We start from the raw sequence: 21309 nt of genomic DNA on the forward strand, positions 1-21309 counted from the left end.
ACAAACAAAAAAACCCCAACCAAACAAACAAAAAAAAAAAGTGGAATAAAAACAGATTTTAAATAAACCTCTTAGGTACATTTTAAAAAGGGTTAATCAGTTCAGTGAAAGACTTTTATATCTTCTGCTGAGAGATCATGGTAATGTTGGTCTGATTGCTTGTTTTGTTCAGTGAGTCACTACCGTATACAGATATATATATATATATTTCTTCTTAAATATTACACATTTTATGCATTTTTTTTCCTTTTTTTTTTTTCTTTTTCCTTTTTTTGTCCAACCCCTTTCCCATACCCACATCCTGCCACAGGCAGGAGGCGCTCAATGATGACATTAAAAAATAAAAATCAATCCAAGGACTTTTCATCAAAGCATGTTTCATTTGAACCTTATTTCAATGGAAACTACGTTGGTTGTTGTTGTTTTAAACAATCTTATTTAACCTTTTCCCTTTCCTTCTTGGTAATTATGCAGTTTGAGACTTGTGATTCTGGGTTGATCACTGCAAATTTAAGTGCCATTGAGACTTACAGATGACAGAATTAGGTGACATATTAAGGCATACACACACTCCCATAAAATATGTTGTCTTATGTATCTGAGTAAATTAAATACCTGCCCAAATGTTTTTTATGCACCCGTGGTTTCTAGTGATCACTACTTCTGTACTTTTGATTAATTGCATGTTAAAATATTCATAGCTTAACTCATGTCTTAATTGACACAGGATGGAAAATTAACCCACCACCTAGGATTGTCTTTGAAATCCATCCATTGTGATGAAAATTATTCTTGTTTTATGGTTATGCATTCATTTTCCTCCCACTTCTCATGAATATAGGAAAATGAGGCAATCCATATAACACTTATTTAAATTTCACTGGGCAAAGAAAGAAAGAAATCCACATCTTACCCTCTCTAACTCCCTTCAGACTAGTAAATATTATATTTCAGAAAAGGTGCTCATACATATTTAAAACTTTTGCTTTTTTGCTTTCTTTTTTTTCATTTTACATACAGAATATTGCGTGTGGCTTGTATTCAGATTACCCCTCTCAAAAAAAAAAAAAACAATGGGGGAAAAAAAAGAACTCAAAATTTAAATTGTCTTCCGAGCATATCAGATCACATTTACATTTAGTGCCCAAAACAAGTTGATTGGTAACATCAGTGCCAGCACTACAACATCATACAGCGACTTCATGGTATTCTTTGACAGTTCGTCTAAGTCTCTTTTCCACCAAAAATTACAAAAGGCTCTGCAGAGCTTTCCTCAGCAAGCTGAAGCTTACTAGTCATTTGTGGATGCGCATAAAAGCTGCTTATAGCACAGCTATGGCGTAAGCTATTTTCTAAGCAATAAATGGTTCAAGTCATCTATTTTGTCCTGAAATGCTACCTGTAGTTACAGCATTGCTTATAAATGGTCATAGTAAATTCAGCATCAAAGAGAATATTACAGAAAAAGACAGCAGCAGAAGCATTAGCATTATCTAGTATTTATATATGTTATCAACATAACACAGCAGTAAAAGGTTTAAATGCATATTAATGGGTACCGTGTCTAAAAATTACTAAAGTACCTATTTAGTGTATTGGATATTTTTCTCAAGGAGTGCTTGCTGTGTCTAAACAGCATAATTAGATATGTGACTTAGTACAGTTAATTCCTATTGATTAAATAACTTATTTATGTACCAAAGGAAATGGAAGGATACAAAATGTTTTCTCCCTCCTGATCATGATCCTGTATTTAATGCTGACATGATCATCAGAAAGCCTACCACATGTAATTACTACCCTCAAATGGATCTTGAAAGGTCTAAACCATAGCACGGGCCATATATGAATAGCAATGTGGCACCAGTTACAGCATGCAGCTTGTGGTCTGCAGTCACGGATTTTGCTGTTTGGTCACTGTTCTTATGGCCAATCTGCCATTAAATGGGATTTTTTGAAGCCCTACCAAAAAAAAAAAAAAAAGGCAAAACTCTGAAGATACTTGTTTTTAGAGGCAAGGTGCAAGGTCCGCCACTTCAAGCTTCTAAATTAAATGCTGTGGTATATGCTTTGCTTCTCTTTCATAACTGTAGAAAGACAATTAAGAATGGCAAGAAACAAATGCCCGAGGCATGCTGTGCTGATATCATCAGCAAGTGGTTATTTTGCACAATGAGAATTAACTGTACTACGGTTACCCAGAGAAAATGTACAATATCTTATGCTGATATGAAACAAAACAGACATGATATAGCTTTTTTTGTACTTAAAACCTGTATGTTCCCTTCCCAAACTTAAGTAAAAAGCAAACCCACCCTTTTCCTCCTGTTACACAGAATAACGTTTAGGTTCCAACCCTCCCCTTTCAAATAAAGTGCGCTGTCCATGGCAGACCATAGGAGTAATGCAACAGGAAAAGCCCCTTTTAGTGTACTATTTAAAAAACAAACTGAAGTCGTTTCAGCTTTCCTCTGGGTCTTGTGAAAGAGGAGAAGCCTAAAGGAGGGGGAAAATATCCCCTTCACTGTCACTGTTGTTAATAGACGTAGCCTTCATTATAGGGGTGGGTGTTGCAGCAGCCACCGTCCTGCATGTAGACCATGCTCTCATCAAAGTGGGACAGAGGCACAGTGTCCTCCTCATTGATGTGGCGCTCCATGTCAGTCTTCAGTAAGGGGCGCTGGTTGTCTGGAAAGGCCATGGAGAAAAGCGCTTCAGGGTCGCAAACGAACTTGTAGACGTATCTTTCTCCAGCAACCTTAGGATAACAGAAGTAAGAAAAAAAGTGCAGTGTAAGGCTTTGTGGTTTTGCAACTCCAAGTTCAACAGACTTCTTGAAGAATGCACCTTTTTACTTAATAATGACACAGAAGAATGGATAAGGCAATGATCTAGCAAAACCAGGGATCTGCAGAAGCAGTCTGTGCAGATCTGTCTTGATTTTGAGACACATGATATCCTGTTGGAAGATGAACTAGCTCTTCTACTTTCAAATTTCGTTTGCGGTTGTTTCCTATACTTAACCACAAATGGAACTGTTCATATTGGAAAATGTAAACAAATTGTCACTACAGTGGCAAAATAAAATGATTAAGTCCAACACAGTGTGTGAAGTGGAAAAAAGAATCACATTGCAAGATAGAGATCTGAATTTCACTTTACATAAATTGATTCATACTTAAGTATAAAAGCACTTAGTTATAGTGCATGCTGATTGTGCAGGGACAGCGTAAGCAAATATGTAGGCTAATATGTACTTAGCAATTGCTCATGCAAAGCCTGGGACATTTGGATTTGCTTATGGAGGGGCAATTTGTCCAACAATCCTAAAGTTTTCCTTTATTCAGAAATACCATTAAATGGATGTGCTTCATCTAAAAACAAAACAAAATGCTGGTCAGTCATGTCTTCTCAATCACCCTAAAGAATTATGGCAAAGAAACGTTGCATGCTCATCATTTATTAAAATTATTTGAAAATAAAGATCATACTGTCTAATTCCTGCAACTAGAGCTAGTATGGGATTGAAAGCGAATGAAGGTGGCAAAAGTGCTGCAAACTTAACCCTGTTCTTAAAGATGTAAGATAGTCTGAAGCACCTCCTTAAAGTTTCAGCTTACCTATTTACAAATAATGTTATGTCTTGGTAGGGGCTATATTTGTAGTCGATTTTCTTTTCATCAAATTAATGTCAGCATGTTTGACAGACTGAAGTCTGCATTTGGAAGTTGGACATTTGCATAGCTTATTACCATTGCTTAACTTAACTTAAAAGGGGAAAATTGTGCATACAATTTTTTAAGTAAAGAAGCCTACTTCAAATCTATAATCTCCATTAGTTTTTTAGTATATAGTAAGTGGTCAGCTAGGATGATCCCAGCAAAAAATTCAAACATTGCTCTGCCAGAAAAACAAACATTCAAATTAGCTTTTAAAATGTGTGTTAAACACACTCATGTAGATTAAAAAAAAAAAAAACAACAAAAAAAAACAGTAGCAAAGAGTTAGCAAGCTAGCTGTCAGAAGAACTTTCCATATTAAATGCATATGTACATATTATATTCCTGTTCCCATCTATTCAACTTGTTTCCCTCTGTTTGCCACTTACTCTTGCCTCTGTGCTGCCTTTGAACTGTGGCCATGCAAGTGCCCACAGAGCCGAGCTATAACCTGTAGCAAGGCATGCCTCTGGCTGCAGCACTGCCGAGCAAAACCAAGCATTTCTGCTTCTCCCCGACTGTACCTTTTTTCCTGTCCACTTTACAAAGACTAAATGCAGAGGTAAGTGATACACAGAAGGGGATAAGGCACTGTGTACCATAAGCCAGTACTAGCCCAGGCTGACCAAGCTGACACCCGGAGAGTGAAACAGGCAAGCACTACAATGACCCCAGAGTCACAGCTACAGAATCTGGAGCAGGCAACTCCAAACCCAGACTTCACAAACCCTACTGGAAAAGTTACCCAACAACTTGAGCAGAGGGCATTGTTTTCATTCATGGAATTGGGAAATAGCAGGTTTAAACATGTTAGTCAACACAGACAACAATACTAACGTGCAAAGCTATGGAACAAGTTATATAATACAAGGCATTTCTTATGATCTTTGATCATATCTACAAATTTCGTTGATGCAGAAGGTTTCTGCCAGTGACTTCTCAGTCAATCTACATAGCACTACATAGCAAGATTTAAAAACATACATGTAAACAGCAAGCCACAGGAAAAAAAGAGGTTGAATACAGTCAGCAAGACCAGACTGATATACATAAATTATTGTTAAATATTTCCCATAATTCAGCTTTTTATAAAATATTAAATTCCACTTAAAAAAGGTATTATTACAACATAATCGGTAAAATATTAAAGTATTTGGTATTTTAATAGGTATCATTTTTCTCCCTTATCTTGCAGTTACCAAAGTAGCCAAGCACTGGGCAGCTAATTCAGATCTGCAAAATATTATTCATATTGTATGCTGCTGTTTGCCTTTCCCAGGTGCCAGGAAGCTCTTTTGGATATTTTTGAATGTTACCTCTTTTCCTGTAATCATGATGTGCATTGTGTGAATTGAAACCACAGACATTTTTTACATAGAAAAAAAAAACTTGATGCATATACTTGACCTGGTAGGTGAAAAATTGAGCTTATTGTTTGTCTAAATAGATGAAAAACCTATCTAAGCAATGCAGTTACAAGTACTCTTTGTAAACTGACTTACAGATTAACATGCAACATTCCAGTGAAATTTAATACAGAATTAGCTGCTCACCTTTTGCATGATTCCTTTTTCATAATAATAGCGAAGTGATCGGCTAAGTTTATCATAGTTCATAGCTGGCCTATTTTTCTGAATCCCCCAGCGACGTGCCACCTGCCACATAAATGGATTAGCATTGATTTGTTAAATGCATTTAACAAGCAGATCTTATCATCAGATATTTTATTTGGGGATGGAGCAGGGGAACCCTGCAGGTAGAATGCATATATAAAAGAGAAAATGTTGCCATGACCTGAATTTCCCATGTACTAACATGATTCTTAATTGGACTCACCACTCATCCATTAAACTTGAAATAGACTTACTCATTTGCAAATGTGACAGTTTTTTTTTTTGTTGTTTGTTTTGTTTTGTTGGGGGGGGGGGGAGGGTTGTTTTGCCTTTTTAAAGAAAGCCATGAAAAACTCAAGTCATAAAGAGATTATAGACAAATAATATTTATCAAGCTTTATCAGAAAACTTTAAAAAAGGATGAAAACTTCTCTTAGTTTGAAAATATGGATAATTGTTCTTGAGTTTTCCTTCCTGTCTTAACACTACCAAATTCTATTAAACACACATACATACAGGCTTAGTTCATGAACTAATACAGACCATAACTTGGAATGATGGCAATGCTGAGATCGTTACGAGATAGCAGTCAAAACTGAGTCCTAAATACAATTTCAGCAAAGAAAATAAATTATCAGAAGAGGAAGGCTAATCACTTGGAGGAACTATATGGCAGTATGAAGAACAGGATAGAAACTGCATGATTGCAGTTGTATTTCTCTTTAAAAAGTAATATTAAAAAGGAAGCCACAATTAACTTGTGAAGCCATTTCAGAGAACAATATGCCTTCTGCTTGTATGATTTCTACTTGCCTCTATGCTTCCTGTTTTATTGTCAAAGGTAGTTCTGGAGAAAGAGAGTTTTTGTTTAAAGAGCTTAACTGCTTATTCCCCACCCAAAATTACAATCGGCTGTTTGTGACATTTCATTTACTGGCTGTACAAATGACTATCATGTCACTGGAGGGAAAAAAAAAAAAATTATGATGAAAAATAAGAGTTGATGAACTCTTTAGAGCACATTTTATAAAACTGTTTGTGAGGTGCATATGCATACAGCTCTGGGAAAAGGAGAGAGAAGCCAAGCAGCTTCTCAGCAGACAGCTCTACAAAACTTTCCCACAGGTGTCTGGAGTCATTTGATGCAAACCATAGATGACATGCAGCACTGAGAATTGAAGGGGACTAAATAGCAACAGCAAAAGCCATGACTTTGATCTCCATCTGGACAATAATTTTTAAAATTTCTTTTTATATAATTATTTCCTTTCAATGGTGCAGCTTTTCAGGCTTATGTAAATTATCATGGCTCTGCTAACTTTAGCTATGTTATAGCTGTATCAAAACATACCTCCAAATCATGTCAATTTATTCCAGCTGTGGATTTGGCTTAGATATGTAACCTTGATTCGCCTATTCATCTTTGCAACACATGCCTACATCTCTCTTTCTTCACTCCTGCCAAGTTTTTTTCCTGCATTAAACAAAGTCCTAAAAATCACTACTGTATCAGGTTTGCATAATAAATAAGTACACAGCAAAGTTTTCTATAACAAAATAATCATTGAGGATATGCTATATTGTGTGGTATCTTGACATAAATGAATAGGCAAGCAAGTCCAGAATTAGTCTTGGTAAGAAAGTCTTCTTGTCCTTCAACTACAACATATATCAAATCTTGCTCTGGGGAAGAGATTCAGGGTTCAAGGCTTCCGCGCCACTTTTCTGTTGAAGGTTACTGTGCCGGTGATAAGGCAATGGAAATGGACCTATGCCAATTCTTAACCTCCACAGTTCACAGTCACCTGCTTTCTGAATGAGCTGTGGTGCCTGAGAAGCTGTTACATACTTGTTTCTGTTAACAGCCTTCCTACCGGGACATAAACCTCCAGAAAGGGATGGGATAGAAAGATCATGCCACTAACATCCTCACTTACACAGCTGAACCAACAAGCTCTTTGACTTGCCTTCGATTTACACTTGGCAACCAACAGAAGTGTGCAACTTCCCACAGGCTATTCTTATTCTAATCGACAGCTTTTGTCAGATCCATGACATTCACATGAAAACAACTTAGCCTTCTTTGCATTCACAGCGAGCACAGAGGAGCAAGTTTCAAGTTATCTGCCTCCTCCAGATCTTAGATGCAGCGCTGCTCAAAACCACAAAGCAACTGCTGTGCAGTCAGACAAGCAGATGATCTGGCTAACTTAAATGTGAGTATCTAATTCTTCAAGGACTTATGCAATGTGTAACTCTTAGGGCTTTATTTTGTTATTTTCCTTTCCTTACCTAATAAAATCTATAAAGTTTTTGCAACATATGCTGGGAACCATTGTTCAATAAATCTCTTTGATCTTGAAAAATGTTGGACATACCTTAAAGACAGGACAAAACTTAGAAGTCAAAAAAATGCCAAGATTGGCCAGGGGAAAGAATCAGATGTTCTGTGATCAAATCCTCAGATGCACAATGCCAGGATCTGCCACGGTGACTACTAGCATGGGGGATGTTCGGACAGAGCAGAGCCGGCTCATGGGTCCCTGCAGCAGCCTGTCCCTCAGCCAGACCATGTCAGGAAGAAAAGGGACATCAGTACCATCTCCATCCTCAGCTACCCTTAGGGCTGTTGGCACATCATGTAACTTAAATGCAAGAAAGCTTTCGTATCGCTTATGGCAGCAGATGGATTGCAGAAATAGCTGGTGGAACACAGAAGCTGCCTTACACCCCCGAAGCTTCTGACTCAGAGGGGATCCTGAATGAAAATTTACTGTGGTCTCCTCTAATACTCAAACCCTTCCAAGGGGCAAACAAGTAAACTAGAATGATATTGCTTTTTGACAGTACTCATCAAATCATCCACATCAGCATTACAATAAAATTCACACACACCAGATCTTCTAACAGTTTCCACTGCTGTTTAGAACACAGGATAGATTATTTAATGTTAGCTAGTCAAAATAGTTCATGTAATAAAATGTTCAATTTATTTCTGTTTATCACACAAGTGAACTAAGTCATGGTTCAGCAAATGTTCATGAATACAAGTAATTTTATCTACCCCATGAGTCCTTCATGGTTCAGGGGAGCTGTGCATGTGCAAGAGTGTTTGCAAGACTAGGATCTAAACATGCACTCAGCAACCTAATGATACAGATAAGCAAGAAGGCTCTAAATAAGGCTCTAAAGAAAGAGTTTTTATTTATAATTTCAATGGGATTTTACTGCGTAGCATTCTTAAACTCCTTTGTCAGTTGTTTCAGATGGGGTCTTTCATTCTACAGATAGAGTTCCAACTGCCCACACCTTTACACTAAAGAATATTTGGCACTAAAAGACTACGCAGGGACAAGTTTTTAAAGGAATTTGGAACGATTCTTCCTGGAAAATGGTTCTGTAAAATCTGGGCCCCACAATTAGTGCTGAGTATTATGAAACTCTGGTACTTGCAATATTATTATTATTTCATGGGACTAGGAAATCGAGTCTATGCTCAAGCATACCTGTGTCCCAACACTTCCCCACCAGTTCTCTTTATTATCCTTCTAAAGTTCTGTGAAATTAAATATTGAAGGAAAATACAGCCTAGCTCTGAAGGAGCACTGTTAAATTTGCAGGACGGGGCAGTGGCCATTGAGACTTGCTGTTTATCTATCTCACCTCCTCAGGCTCGATCAGCTTGAATTCCATGCCTCGACCAGTCCATGCTATGAAGTGAGAGTTTGATGGGTCATCAAGAAGTGCTACCAAGAACTGCCATAGCTGAAGTGAGCCTCGCCGTTGATACGTGGGCCCCTCACGGTACATTCCTGGCTCCTGTTTGACGTCACCTGCACAGAATAACAGTGTTAGCTGACCAATGCACAACAAGTATCGTCACTCAGTTTGTGTGATAAGCTGGCAAAGCAAGCATTAGGGTTAATAAAATTAAAGAATTCTTACTACCCAGCTGGCTATAAATGCAATAGTCCCCCTCCTGCTATTAACTGTAAACGCTCTTACAATAACATATTCATATATGAACATGTACCTAAATTCAGTCACACTTATGAAGTCTCCCTAAGCCTACCCCCATTCACTTCTGATACATGCAAATCTTGCTTGCAAACCATTTTGTAATATCCTCTATTTGAAAGAGCATGAACTATTTTTGTAAGCAACTCTGATGTCTGAAGAACTGCGTTTGTGTACTGTACTTCGAAAAAGCCTCTGTTTGGAAATGTAATGTATGCTTCATAAAGCTGCAAAGCCCTATTGAGTGGAACTTCTTTTGCATGCAAATTCTCTGAAGGAAAATTTGACAAAGTATTTGACTTGGATTTAAACAGCATGTGCTTTACGTATAGGTATGCAAATCCTGCAGATATGCGAGTTCCTCTGTGGCATATTGGACTTGCATATAGCACACATTACTTTTACTTGTATCTACATATTAGATTAGTATTCCCCCTGAAAAGCAGTAAGTAATTTTTTCTAAAATTTCAAATCCAGAGGAAGTTATTAAAAACCAGCAATAATATTCTGCTGTTCCACAAATTGCCAATGAAAAACCGTCCTGCTTCATCCATACCGTGTCTCTGTTGTTTTTAAATCACATTCATACTAAACAACTCATGCAAACAAAAACAGCTGAAAGGTCTGATGCTGAAGCAGAGATTTATTTTTTTTTCTTTGAATAATGACAGTAATCCTTGATAAACTGGTAAAACTCCTCATTTCGAGTACCAGAACTGCAATCCTTGCTAATAAGCAGAATGACCTGTTTAATACAGAAAGCCAGGACGTTACATTCAACCACAGCATTAGGATGCTCTGATGGCCATTACAGAACAGCTCCAAGTAGTGAAAGTAAGAATAATAGTATTAAAAATGGAGCATTTCCTTTTGTAATCAGGAAAGAAAATTGAGTCAATAGCTGTGGAAAACAAATAAATCAGCACAAGGCTTTTGGGTTTATGTGAGGTTCAAGTTCCAGTCCTGAAAGGCCTTCTTTCTAAAGGACAGGATTTTTCTTTTAATGATAGCTGAGCAATGTGCAAATAGCAAGTGCAGTATTACAGAGGATCAGGTTCTTTGCCTATTTCGATCTTTGATTTCAAATGAAGCAGCTGAGAATCTACTTCTGAAACAACAAAGCTACTCCTGGGCTTATCCCATTTTAGCTTTACTGGCCAAAACATAATGACACATCTGCTATTTTTTCCTCAAAAGTCATCATGCTACAAGTATAAACACACATATTTGTATCATGACATCAGTCTTCTAGAGTACAAGGTGTTGTCTCAACGGTCACTCACAGCAGCTAGTAGCAGACTGCCTGCTTTGCAAGAACACAAATATTTCCAAACTTTTTTTTTTTTTTTTAACTTTACTTGTATTTCTTTCCCATTTTCATTCCCTTCCCTGGACAAAACCCAAACAAACAAAAAGGCTTTTCAAGAATGACATGAACAAGTACTCATCCTGAATATTTTTAACTTCTTGTAGAACAGGGTCTGATCCCATGCTGATAAATATAAAAATGATTTTGCCACTGATACTGAAAATGGATAAATGGATGAGGCCCACAATGTTTTTTGGAAGGGGGAACCTGACACAGTGCGCTTGAGAAAAACAAACAAACCACCACCACCACAAAAAAAAAAAGAAAAGAAAAAAAAGAAAAGAAAGAATCCAAAGCCAAGGTATAAAGTAGATTTTCAATAAATTACCCTTTCAGTGAATATGTCAATCCTGTGACAATGCAATACTGGACTGAGCAACCTTTAGAGTTAGGTGAAAGCTAGTATTATTTAAAATCCTCTATTTATTTCTTACTATTCCTTACCAACCCTGAAATGCACATGACACCTCAGTTTGAGGAATGTACAATTCTTCAGGTTAATTTCATTTCAGAGTCTCCCCTTCTTCAGTAAACACAACAAATGCTGCTAGACACACAATAGTTTTGCAATCCATCTAAGTGATTCTCAGGGGAAAACAAACAACATAAAGCAGGAGGAAAAAAAAAAGCACCATAAGTTCTCCAGCTTTCCTTTAGCTATTCACAAGTTTATCAGAAGGTATCTAATCCTTCCTGCCTAAAAATAAATAAAGCTGGACATACATACACTAACTCAAGAAGCCACTCCAGCAAATTTAAGTAATTGATCTCCAAATTACTTCCCAAGTTGCAGACTAACAGAGTCACCGGCAAGAAATACTGAGTCCATCTACTTTGTCTGTAATGAAATAAATCTGAAATCAACTGAGTTACACCAGGAAACTGATTTTACATCAGAGTAACTGAGGATAATTCAGGCCATTTATTTTACTTGACCCCAGAACCCTTCTGAAAAATAAACCACTAGCACAATGCCTAATGTAGCACAAATACACCAATACAGAAATGTCCTATGGACTCACACCCCCCTATTCATATCTTCACAGACAATGTGACAAGGGGCTTAATCCTCACTAAAACCAAAGCTGCTGCCATCTCCTCTGTTTTGTTAATTATAAGAGAAGCTTTCATTAAATCTCTAACAACAAGCAGTATGTGATCATCAGTGCAATGGAAATCCTCCTATTCCTTCTCAACAGTACAGGAACTGAGCTCCTCTGCCCCAACTTTGGATATAGAACCCTTCACTGGCAAAAGTCAAACGACATCCTATTGTAAAGGAGACTTTGGTTTCAAGAGACAAAGGTCAGCTTTGGTTGGGCGCTCTGCAAATGGTGTGTTAAGGAATCCTAAATTGGAACGTTACCAACCTTTTTTGATCACCAACAGAGAAAAGTCTCTCATCTCTTTCTTTTTTATCTCGCCACACAAGAAAAGAGTGAGAGATGTGTCATACATACCGTCAAACTTCTCTGGAACAACGCAAGTGTCATCATAAAACTGCCTAGGTCCCTTTTCATACATACAACCTGTAAGTTAAAGATAAAGAGGTGTTTATTTAAAAGATGCATGGAGAAAGACGAGATCATAGGCTTAATGCCAGAGGGAACAGTAAGTCATACAGGAATTAGATTAATATCCCACATCCTTTACACACGACCCAATCACAACATTTTGGCCTCAGTATAGGGGTGTTTAATTAATGTGTGCATTCCCAAAAGACTACTAATCGCCACCTGCAAAAATGAAAAAGTACTCATTTTTCTTTACGATTTATTCCAAAATGTTTGCTTCATTTCCTATTTGAATTAGCATGGCTTCATATTTTAACGATTAGTTCCTGTGTCTTCTGCCTGCTATACTAAAGAAGTTCTACTCTGTATTTTCTCCCCATACCTACATAAGTCACTCAGTGGATGTTTCTTTCAATTAAGATCATTTGAAATTTAAATTTTGTCATTAAAAGACACTCTCTGCAACCTTGCACTCTTTTTAGGACCCTCTTCTGTGCACACTCCTATTTTGCAGTATTATTTTGATGTTTTAGTTAAACAGAACTGTATTGGATGCCAGGATCAGCCTTGCTAATGCAACTTGGAGAGACAAAACAAGCCCTCCTCTCCTGCCTCCCCCCGATTCTCTCTTTGACTGTGCAAATATTGTAGAAGGGCTTTTTGCCGTACAGCTGCAATGTTTGGCTGGGCTGATTTCCCATCGCGAAGCTGAGGAGGAGGAGGCCCATCTCAACATCATTTTTTCCAATATACTGTTTCCCAATTCCATAGGCCTGGTCTGCATTCAGCGTATTAAAAAAACATTTTCTTTAACATGCCCAGATTACCACGCAATTGAAACTGCTTTGTGTGACTGCCCTGTCCTGCCTGTTATTTACCACTGTGCCACACAGTTATCAATTAACATTTTTCTGTATCTTTACTGAAAATGTTGAATAGCAACACTCATGATATCAATTCCTACAGAGCTATACAGAACTGTAATAGAAACAAATCCATTCTGTGATGATTGCCCAGTGACAGCTACTTTTAGATCTGTCAGTAAGCCAGGTCTTAATGTATTTAATGTGTACCTTATTGATACTGCTTAGTGCTAACTTCTTAATCAGAATGTAACACAGTTGCAAATTGAATGCCTTATAAATGGCCAACTACATGATACAAGAGACAAGTATCTTTATCAATCAAACTTTTAATCTCAACAAAGAATGAAATCAGATTTCTTTGACATGACCTTTATTCCATAAAATCATGTTGACTGATTTCCAAATACAGAAAACAAATATTTACCGAACAAGGCTGCTTTTTCTACGTCATTCATAACAAATTTACCACCTCCAAGAACTTACGAGTACATAACATGGCTAAGGCTGTTTCTCCCCTATCTATGCCGTGATTAAAACTCAAATCTGTTAACCCTCACCCTGTAGTTTGTGGATTTTTCCCTGATGTCTTTCACCTCTCTTATCAAGCTTATATACATCATAGAATTTCATATACCAAGGCTGTTACAAATTTCTACCTGCTTTTTCATCCTCCTTGTAATATACTAACTTTTATTTCTATTTTTCTGCCTTTATTCCACTCCAGAAGCACATGGGCTTTTAGCTAGTTTTGTTATCTTTCCAGTTGTGTTGTGTCTTTTTACTAATGAATGAAGCCTTACAACAGGACTTTCACTCATACATGTGTTTGAATTCCCATCTATCTCATAAACAATTTTCCTCAGGTTTGTGAAATTAGTCCCTTGGAGGAAAAACAAACAAATCCTAAACAACAAAAAAATCACATATTGACAAAAAGGATGCATTAAAGGAGGAGAATGAATGGCATAAGCTATGTTTCAGTGGCCATTTTTGCTTAGTTCTGCTGGCCTTTTTAATATGTATAAAGTGCTGTTACTTAGAATTATTAATTTTGACAGTGATCTTAGCTGTTCCTTACTGAAGTCATTAACAGCTTTTGTATATATTCAATGGTCTAAAAAGCACCAAAACTTTGAGAAAAAAAAATGAAAACTTTTTAAAGTGTAAAATGGATTACTTAACTGTTAACCAAGCCTGTCACACTAGTAGCCTGGAAAATATCATTTAAATAGAATGGGTAATATGGACAAATTTGTTAGCGTCACTTCCTTTCAACAGCTGGAGGCACTGAAAAGCAGAATGAATAAATTCATAACAAGGTCGCTTCTATCCTAACCAACCTGTGTCACTAGAAGAAACTACAAAAGACCAGCTCAGCAGAAACTCAAGACTGGGAAGAGAAGGAAAGATGTCGGAGTCTTCCCAGCAGCAGGACCAAACCAGTGAAACCCAAATCTCTCCAGGCTTTTTTTCCCCCCAATTTCTCTCATACAAAAGTGATACATAATAGAAAACTTAACTTCTGTTCTGTTTGGGTGAGTCAGGAAGCCTTCTTGCCTCATGTAAATGGAATGGCAGCTAGGCACTTCTGAAAGGAGAAGACAATGCTAGTCAAAAGACTGTCTGGAATTGAAGTGTTCAGGTTATCAGTGACAAAGGCTGCAGGCAGAAGAACACTAAGAAGGATGCAAGTTACAGCAAGGGGGAAGGAACCTGACAACCCCCAGTAAGCATTTCAGAGCAGCATGCACAAGGCATGGCGAAAGAGAAAACCATAAAGATCATAGAACCCACACAACATTGGTACTTGAACTCAAACCCTTATCGCAATCAACCTTGCTAAAAGTTGACTCCCACGACACATTTGAGATCATTCACAGACCGAAAAATCCACACAAACAGTATGAATATTTTAAACCCTGTGATCATATATCCATCTTTGTAACTAATTCAACACACTGTTTTTAATCAATTACACAGAAAAGTCTGCCAATCATAGTAGGCACTTATAAACTCTACAAATACAGTATCATTAATACAAGGAATGTCAGGATGAATCTACAGTAGGTTATTGGTTTTTAGACTCTGGTTGTGGTCTTGAAACATTAAAGAAATTTTCTGCAAATGCTAAGCATTTAAACTAGGAATTCAGCTGCACCAATTTCACCCTCTGCTTGTGTACCCTTAACCAAAAAAGAAACCCCTTAAAAGCAAAAAAAAAAAAAAAAAAAAAAAAAATTGTGCACATTTAAGGTAATACACAAATATATTTGCAGTTCCTCACATCTACTCAAATATGCAAGAAGAATGAGGAAACAAACAAACAAACAAACAAACCAGAACTAATGAAAATGGTATTCTTTAATTGTCTTTTTTTTTTTTCCTGTGTCTTACACTGTCTCCAATAGTGACATGCTGTGCACAGGGACTTGCAAACAAAAATACACCATATACGTTTGCCCTTCTAGACTGTTTAAACCGCCTCTTGAATATTGAAAGTCTTGCTTAACACCATGTATTCAATCTTGGGATATACTCCTACCCTAAGCTACAATCTGACACCAGTAATTTGTAACTCTTTAAGAGATGCAAACAGCGGTCGAAAGAGCAGACATTATTTTTCCAACACTGCCTACCAACTCTTTCAGAATGTGATTCCAAATTTTGCTGTTCACTGACTAGTGATGAGTATCAAAGATTTAGCTGGATAAGAAAATGAGGTTTTACACCGACTTCACAAAACAAGTGAAACACAGGACAGGAATAATAAGTTTCCTCTAACAGTCCGCAGTCTCTCCTGCACATCCATGCCAAGCTCTTTATTACCTCCTCTCTCGATTACATGTTTAGTGCCTGCCTACTCAGGCCTCGAGGATCTCTAATGTCTCAGACAACTATTCTGAGCAGACACAGGACTCGGTAACTCAGTGATCACACAAGTCAAGTATAGCTCTGTAGACTAGAAGTCAAGGCTACAAGTAGTGGTTCACCTGCAAAGAACCACTCATCTTACCAAGTAGATTGAATTTTAAGGAGCATGGAAAAATCTACATATAAAAAAAAAAAGAAAAGAAAAAAAAGAAAAAAAAAGAGGAAGTTGCAGAACTGAAACAGATGCTATTTTCTATTTTAGGTAAAAATTCACTAGTATTGGCAGCAAAACCCTTTTTGACTCATGAACTCCACTCTTGCAAAGTGATACAGCAGAGTATACAGAATAAAGAACTATGTATGAATCCAAGAAGCTGTGTTTTTAGCCAATTTGGGGTTTCATCTCCTATGCTCCCAATGTCAATTATAATTAACATCTGGAGTCTTTTTAAGGCAAGCATTGTTTGTACCAACACTACTTAATCTTTTGGTTAGCTTGTGCTTTAACAGTCCACAGAGGACCGAAAAATACAGCAGGCAAGAGTTTATTTCTCGTAAAGTAACTAGAGTCTTGTTATCCTAAAGTGCTATCAGTTAATTTATGACTATCAGAGTGGGTCAGACTCTAATCAAATTGTAGAAACATTTCCAAAGTGATTATTCAATCAAATGACTAACATGGTTAATTAGGAGCCATAAACATTGCTCTGAAGTTCATCAAAGTAATGACTTGCCCAGAAAAATTACTGCTAATTAAATTGCCTGCTGCTTTCATTTCTACCTTATCTAATAAAAAGTCCAACCAATGAAATTTAGCATTGCAGTTTTAAATTGTACTAAATGCCTGACTAAGACCCAGAAGTATTTTTACTAGCTAAGCGGAGCTACTTCAAAAGAAAACATTTTAGTGCAGAAATTACAGAGCAATTATATGTTTTCTTCTCCTTAAAGTATTGTTTTAAGACAACAAATAAGACAGAATTAGGCATAAAATACCACCAGGGCAGGGTACAAGCATTTGAGGTGACCTACTCTACCACCTTTTAGTAATTTTTAGTCTTTGAAGAAAAATGTGCCTGGCTTTAGGACACACGATAAGCTTATTTCAGACTCTTAATGAAGTAGTTCACATTGTGAAGTTACATCATCTCAAGAGCAGCAGAGTCCAGTTTTTGTTGTTTAAAAATAAAAAAATAAAAAAATAATAATATGGAGACAAAAAAAATTATTTTTATTGTTAATTCGGAATACCTAGAGGTCATCCTTCATTGCTCCTCTTGCTAACAGCAACATAGCAGTCATCTTAAAACAGTGAATGTGGTCTTATATCATGTAGCTCTGGAACTATTTCTTTCCATTAGGTGTTATTTTAAAATTACATGTAATCTATACACTGCAGAAATACCTTCTCATCTAGGAATGTTACAGAGAATCCACTAGAAATATGCTCTGCTGTGTCTTAAAATATATAAATGCAGAAAAAGACCAAATAGACTTCCCCAGGACTAGAAAAACCTACTGCTGAATTCAGCAAACACAGGTTCTAGGTTTCATTATCAAATAAAGCATTTGAGTAGTCTCTTAGTAAGGAAGCATTTCATATTAATTACCATAGTGGAATGTAAAGGGTTAGGCCGTCTCAGCCCTGTCTAACTCAAGGTGGGTAGTGAATCTTCAAATCCTTTCCCAATTGTTATGCAGAGGTAAGGACCAGGTTTCAGACCCACAATCACAGCCTGCACAGAAAGAATTCCCAGCCCGTCTCTCTCGCTGGGAAAGACACAGGGAAAAGAAAGCTTCTGCAAGAAACCTGATGAAGTGACTTGCTGCTCTTGAATGCAGTAGAAACTGGGAAACCACATCAGGATTTCTTCTTCGGCTGCTCCTGTGGCTCTGACGCTACGCAGCCTTCCTCACTGTCTCACAAGCTGTCACATTATGCTCTAACTCTGAATGACTTTTCAGTTCACTTTATCAGCAGCATCTTAACATGTGGAGGCCCAGGGCAGGGCCCACATGCATGTAAGAGTGCAAAGTGTGACACGTGCATGTGCACTACACATGTGCATGTGCAGAGAGGCAAAGACCAAGGCTCAGCAGGTGCACACAGGCTTAAGCTGGGTGGGTGAAAAGACCGAGCCTGGCCCCCAGCTCAACATGGCAGCTTCGGTGAGCAGCATGGTGTCCTGGCCAGCAGCTGCCTTACACGCTGAGCCTGTGAACGAGTTGCTCACATTCATCAAACACCTCAACCCACATGTGAAACTTGTCTCCTTCCTGACAGGCATCAAATACGTGATGGCACTAAAACTGGAACCGTGTTACTATTGCTCACCCAGTTCTCTGATTTACACTTTATTACCAACTCAGTGATACTAACAACAGGAACAATTCCCCAAAAGTTTTCAGGGACTCCATTGGCAGTGGATACAGCCAACCCTGTAATTTAACTTACACCATATCCTTCTCGGTTGTCCTCTTGGTCTGAAAATGAATTACAGAGGCTTTGGCTCCTATTTCAGTGACTCAGAACTGGTGTTTCTACATATACTTAAGTGTGCTGTGCCACCTCTCTTCCCACAGGCAAGAAATCCAGCAAGAAATCCCTATCACTGGTGCCACTGGGTGCAGGGGGGCACACACAAGCCCCTCAGGGGCTGGGACTGGCCCTAGTCCCAGCTGTCAGGCAGATGCCAGCATGTGACAGCCCGACCCTGCTGCTATGCCAGTCCTGCCCATGCTGCCTCCTCCCGTCTTCTTGTGCAGTGCAAGCTCTGCCCTCGTATGCACAAAGATGGCTGGGGCAGTGGGAGAGGTTTTTACCGGATGTAGAGGCAAAGGTAGCCTGACAAAAGTAGTCTTTTTAAAATAAAATGACTAAGTTAAAATGCATCGTACTTTCAGCCTCAAACTTGGTAACATCACAATCAGACTGCAAATAACTATTCTGTTCATGAATTTCCAAGAGCGCTGACAAACTGTTTACAAAGGAGCGCTTCATCCACCACTGAAACACTTTTAGCCTCATGGTGGAAAGCAGTATTTACTGCCACTGAGAAGCTCTGACCAGCTCAGGGATCAAGAGCAATACTAAGATCACTGGAAAACAGACAGGGTTTTTCAGGTAGGAAAGGCAGTTCTTCACACTAGATCACGAGTGGCACCAGGCATCACTAAAGAAAATGCATGATCTGCATTACGCAGGGAAACAAACCTAATTATTTTATCTGATACAGAACCTATGGTTTTGTAAACCTGCAGAACACACTGAAATTAAAACTTACACCTCTGCATTAAAAGAGATTCAGGTAGAAATACAAGAATTAATGACAGTTTTCCTAAACAGGCATTGCTCGTGCACGTTCACAACTTAAATGCTGGTGGATCAGGTTTTAGTCCAACTGCCTTTGAAAGCATCATCCCCTGAGAAAATACATGGTTCAACACAGTGCTACAAACTGCTAAAATCCTGGCAAAGCAAAAGTCAGCATTAATGTCATATTAGCAGGGTCAGTATGAAATATGTAGATGCACTGAAGTTACAGAGGTAAAAAACAGTCACTGTCTCCTCTAAAAATCCATCTAAAAATTAATCTTGCTTTTCCCAAATCATCATGCAGTTTCAAAACATTCAGAATGGAAGATTTTATTCTTCATTCTGCCTGCTACTAACCTTCATACCAGCAATTAGACAAATAATAACATCTACAAGTATGTGCACTGATAAATACACACACACCCTCCCTTCTAAAAGATAACTCATTTCGATTTCTTAAGCTCAACTTCTTGCTTTTTACTTGACAAAAATCTACCAGATTAGGCCCCAACAGCTCACGTCTAAGTGCAATTATCACACACACACAGAAAGAAAACCTTAAGCAAACAGCTTCCTTTCCACAACTTTGGTTTTTAGATCTATGACAACATCTAATGCATTTTCTGAGACCAGATGTCAACAGCCTGTCTAGGCGATGTGTAACTTTTTATACAGCAGAACAGGAAAACAAAGGCTCATACATTCGGCTCCGAATTGAAATTCCACATGGAACTGATCTTTTGAGCATACTTTAAAATCATGTATTTGCTTTTATTAACCTCAGTAACTGTAAAATGTATTTTAAACATCGCTTCCTTTCGAATTCAACAAAACACAGCGGTATTTTCTCTCTCCCTTTCTCCTTTTGTTGGTAATCTTACAGCAAAAAACTGTCTGTGTTGCTTTTTCTCCCCCGCCCCATCCCCTGCCTGTAAAATCGAAGTTGGACAAACACTGCACGGCTGAAGTGACATATTTGAATGGAATTCAGACCAACCAGTTCCTGTTTATGTTTCTGATTTGAGAATGTAGCCTTCTCATTCACTATACATTAGAAACACACCAAGGCCATAAATGGAGTCAGATTACAGGCAGGCAGGGCCAAGGAGCATTAATCATTACTTTAAGGCAACTGGCAAAAGCAGCAGCTGAGGGAACACTACACCCTTCAGCTTCATATAAATGGACATTCCAGGGTTTGGTGTGTTTCTTTTTTTTCTTTTTTTTTTTTTTTCCCCTTCAGCATCCATTTTATGAATGAAACTTCAGGCTGCACAGAGTCCATTCATATAAAAGCTGTGCTCACAGGGCTCGGTCTCTCGGGATCAATCGGTCTTGGGTAAGGCTGATGTGATTGGTTTAAGGCAGGCTTCAGCCTTCCATTACTGATTTAAAATGCAGCCTGTGTCCATTTGACCTGCGTTAATGCACAAAGAGTAAATCCAGACTGTGCTCTCAATCCTCAAATCAAATCATTAGCCAGTGCCACTTACTGTAACTGTAGATTTAGAGGATATTTATCCATTTCTTTAAAAAAACAGGGACTGCAGGACAATTTTTCAGATCATATTGTCTGCTCTGAAAGGAAAAATAGTTGTGTGGCCTCCTGCCTATATGCTCATATTAACTCGGTGTTCAGATTTCCCTTTGTTTGTAAGGATAACTTTACAAAATTAATTCTATTCTAAATACAAATTTCTTTTAGACAGAATTAGTGAGTAGAAGGAATTGGCTAGATAGGAAGCAAGAGAAAAGTTCAAATTCTGCCTTCCACAGCAATCTTCCTAAGTCCAGGTTTTTCAAATTCCCATCCTCGGATGCTATTATTTTCTACTGTTTTATCATCCAACAGTAGATTTGTGTTTATGTGTTTTAAGAGCAAGTACAAAGTGCGGCGCAGCTTAACAATTGAACGAAACCCATGCTCATTCACTGAAACAATACAGTAAAGACAAGCTCCTGAAACAAGACAGTGAAATATTTTAAACCACAGAAGCGAGACTCAGGAAAACTGCAAAACGAAG

General features: G+C 37.9%; 1 protein-coding gene across 7 annotated transcripts in view; it reads right to left on the bottom strand.

The window, feature by feature from the left end:
* Positions 1-207: 207 nt before the first annotated feature.
* Positions 208-21309, bottom strand: part of ETV1 (ETS variant transcription factor 1) — a 67749-nt gene continuing 46647 nt past the window's right edge. For 6 of the 7 annotated variants that reach the window (XM_048068375.2, XM_013183472.3, XM_013183473.3 and 3 more), the window contains 5 exons: positions 14618-14686; positions 12179-12247; positions 8996-9165; positions 5273-5374; positions 208-2758 (listed from right to left, as the gene is read on the bottom strand). In XM_048068375.2, coding sequence (XP_047924332.1) covers positions 2537-2758; positions 5273-5374; positions 8996-9165; positions 12179-12247; positions 14618-14686 — 632 coding nt within the window. In that variant the 3' untranslated portion in view covers positions 208-2536. The remainder of the gene's footprint in view (positions 2759-5272; positions 5375-8995; positions 9166-12178; positions 12248-14617; positions 14687-21309) is intronic. The other variant, XM_013183474.3, reaches the window with a different exon arrangement.

Source organism: Anser cygnoides, chromosome 2 (assembly GCF_040182565.1).
Source record: "Anser cygnoides isolate HZ-2024a breed goose chromosome 2, Taihu_goose_T2T_genome, whole genome shotgun sequence".
Classification (NCBI taxonomy): Eukaryota; Metazoa; Chordata; class Aves; order Anseriformes; family Anatidae; genus Anser; species Anser cygnoides.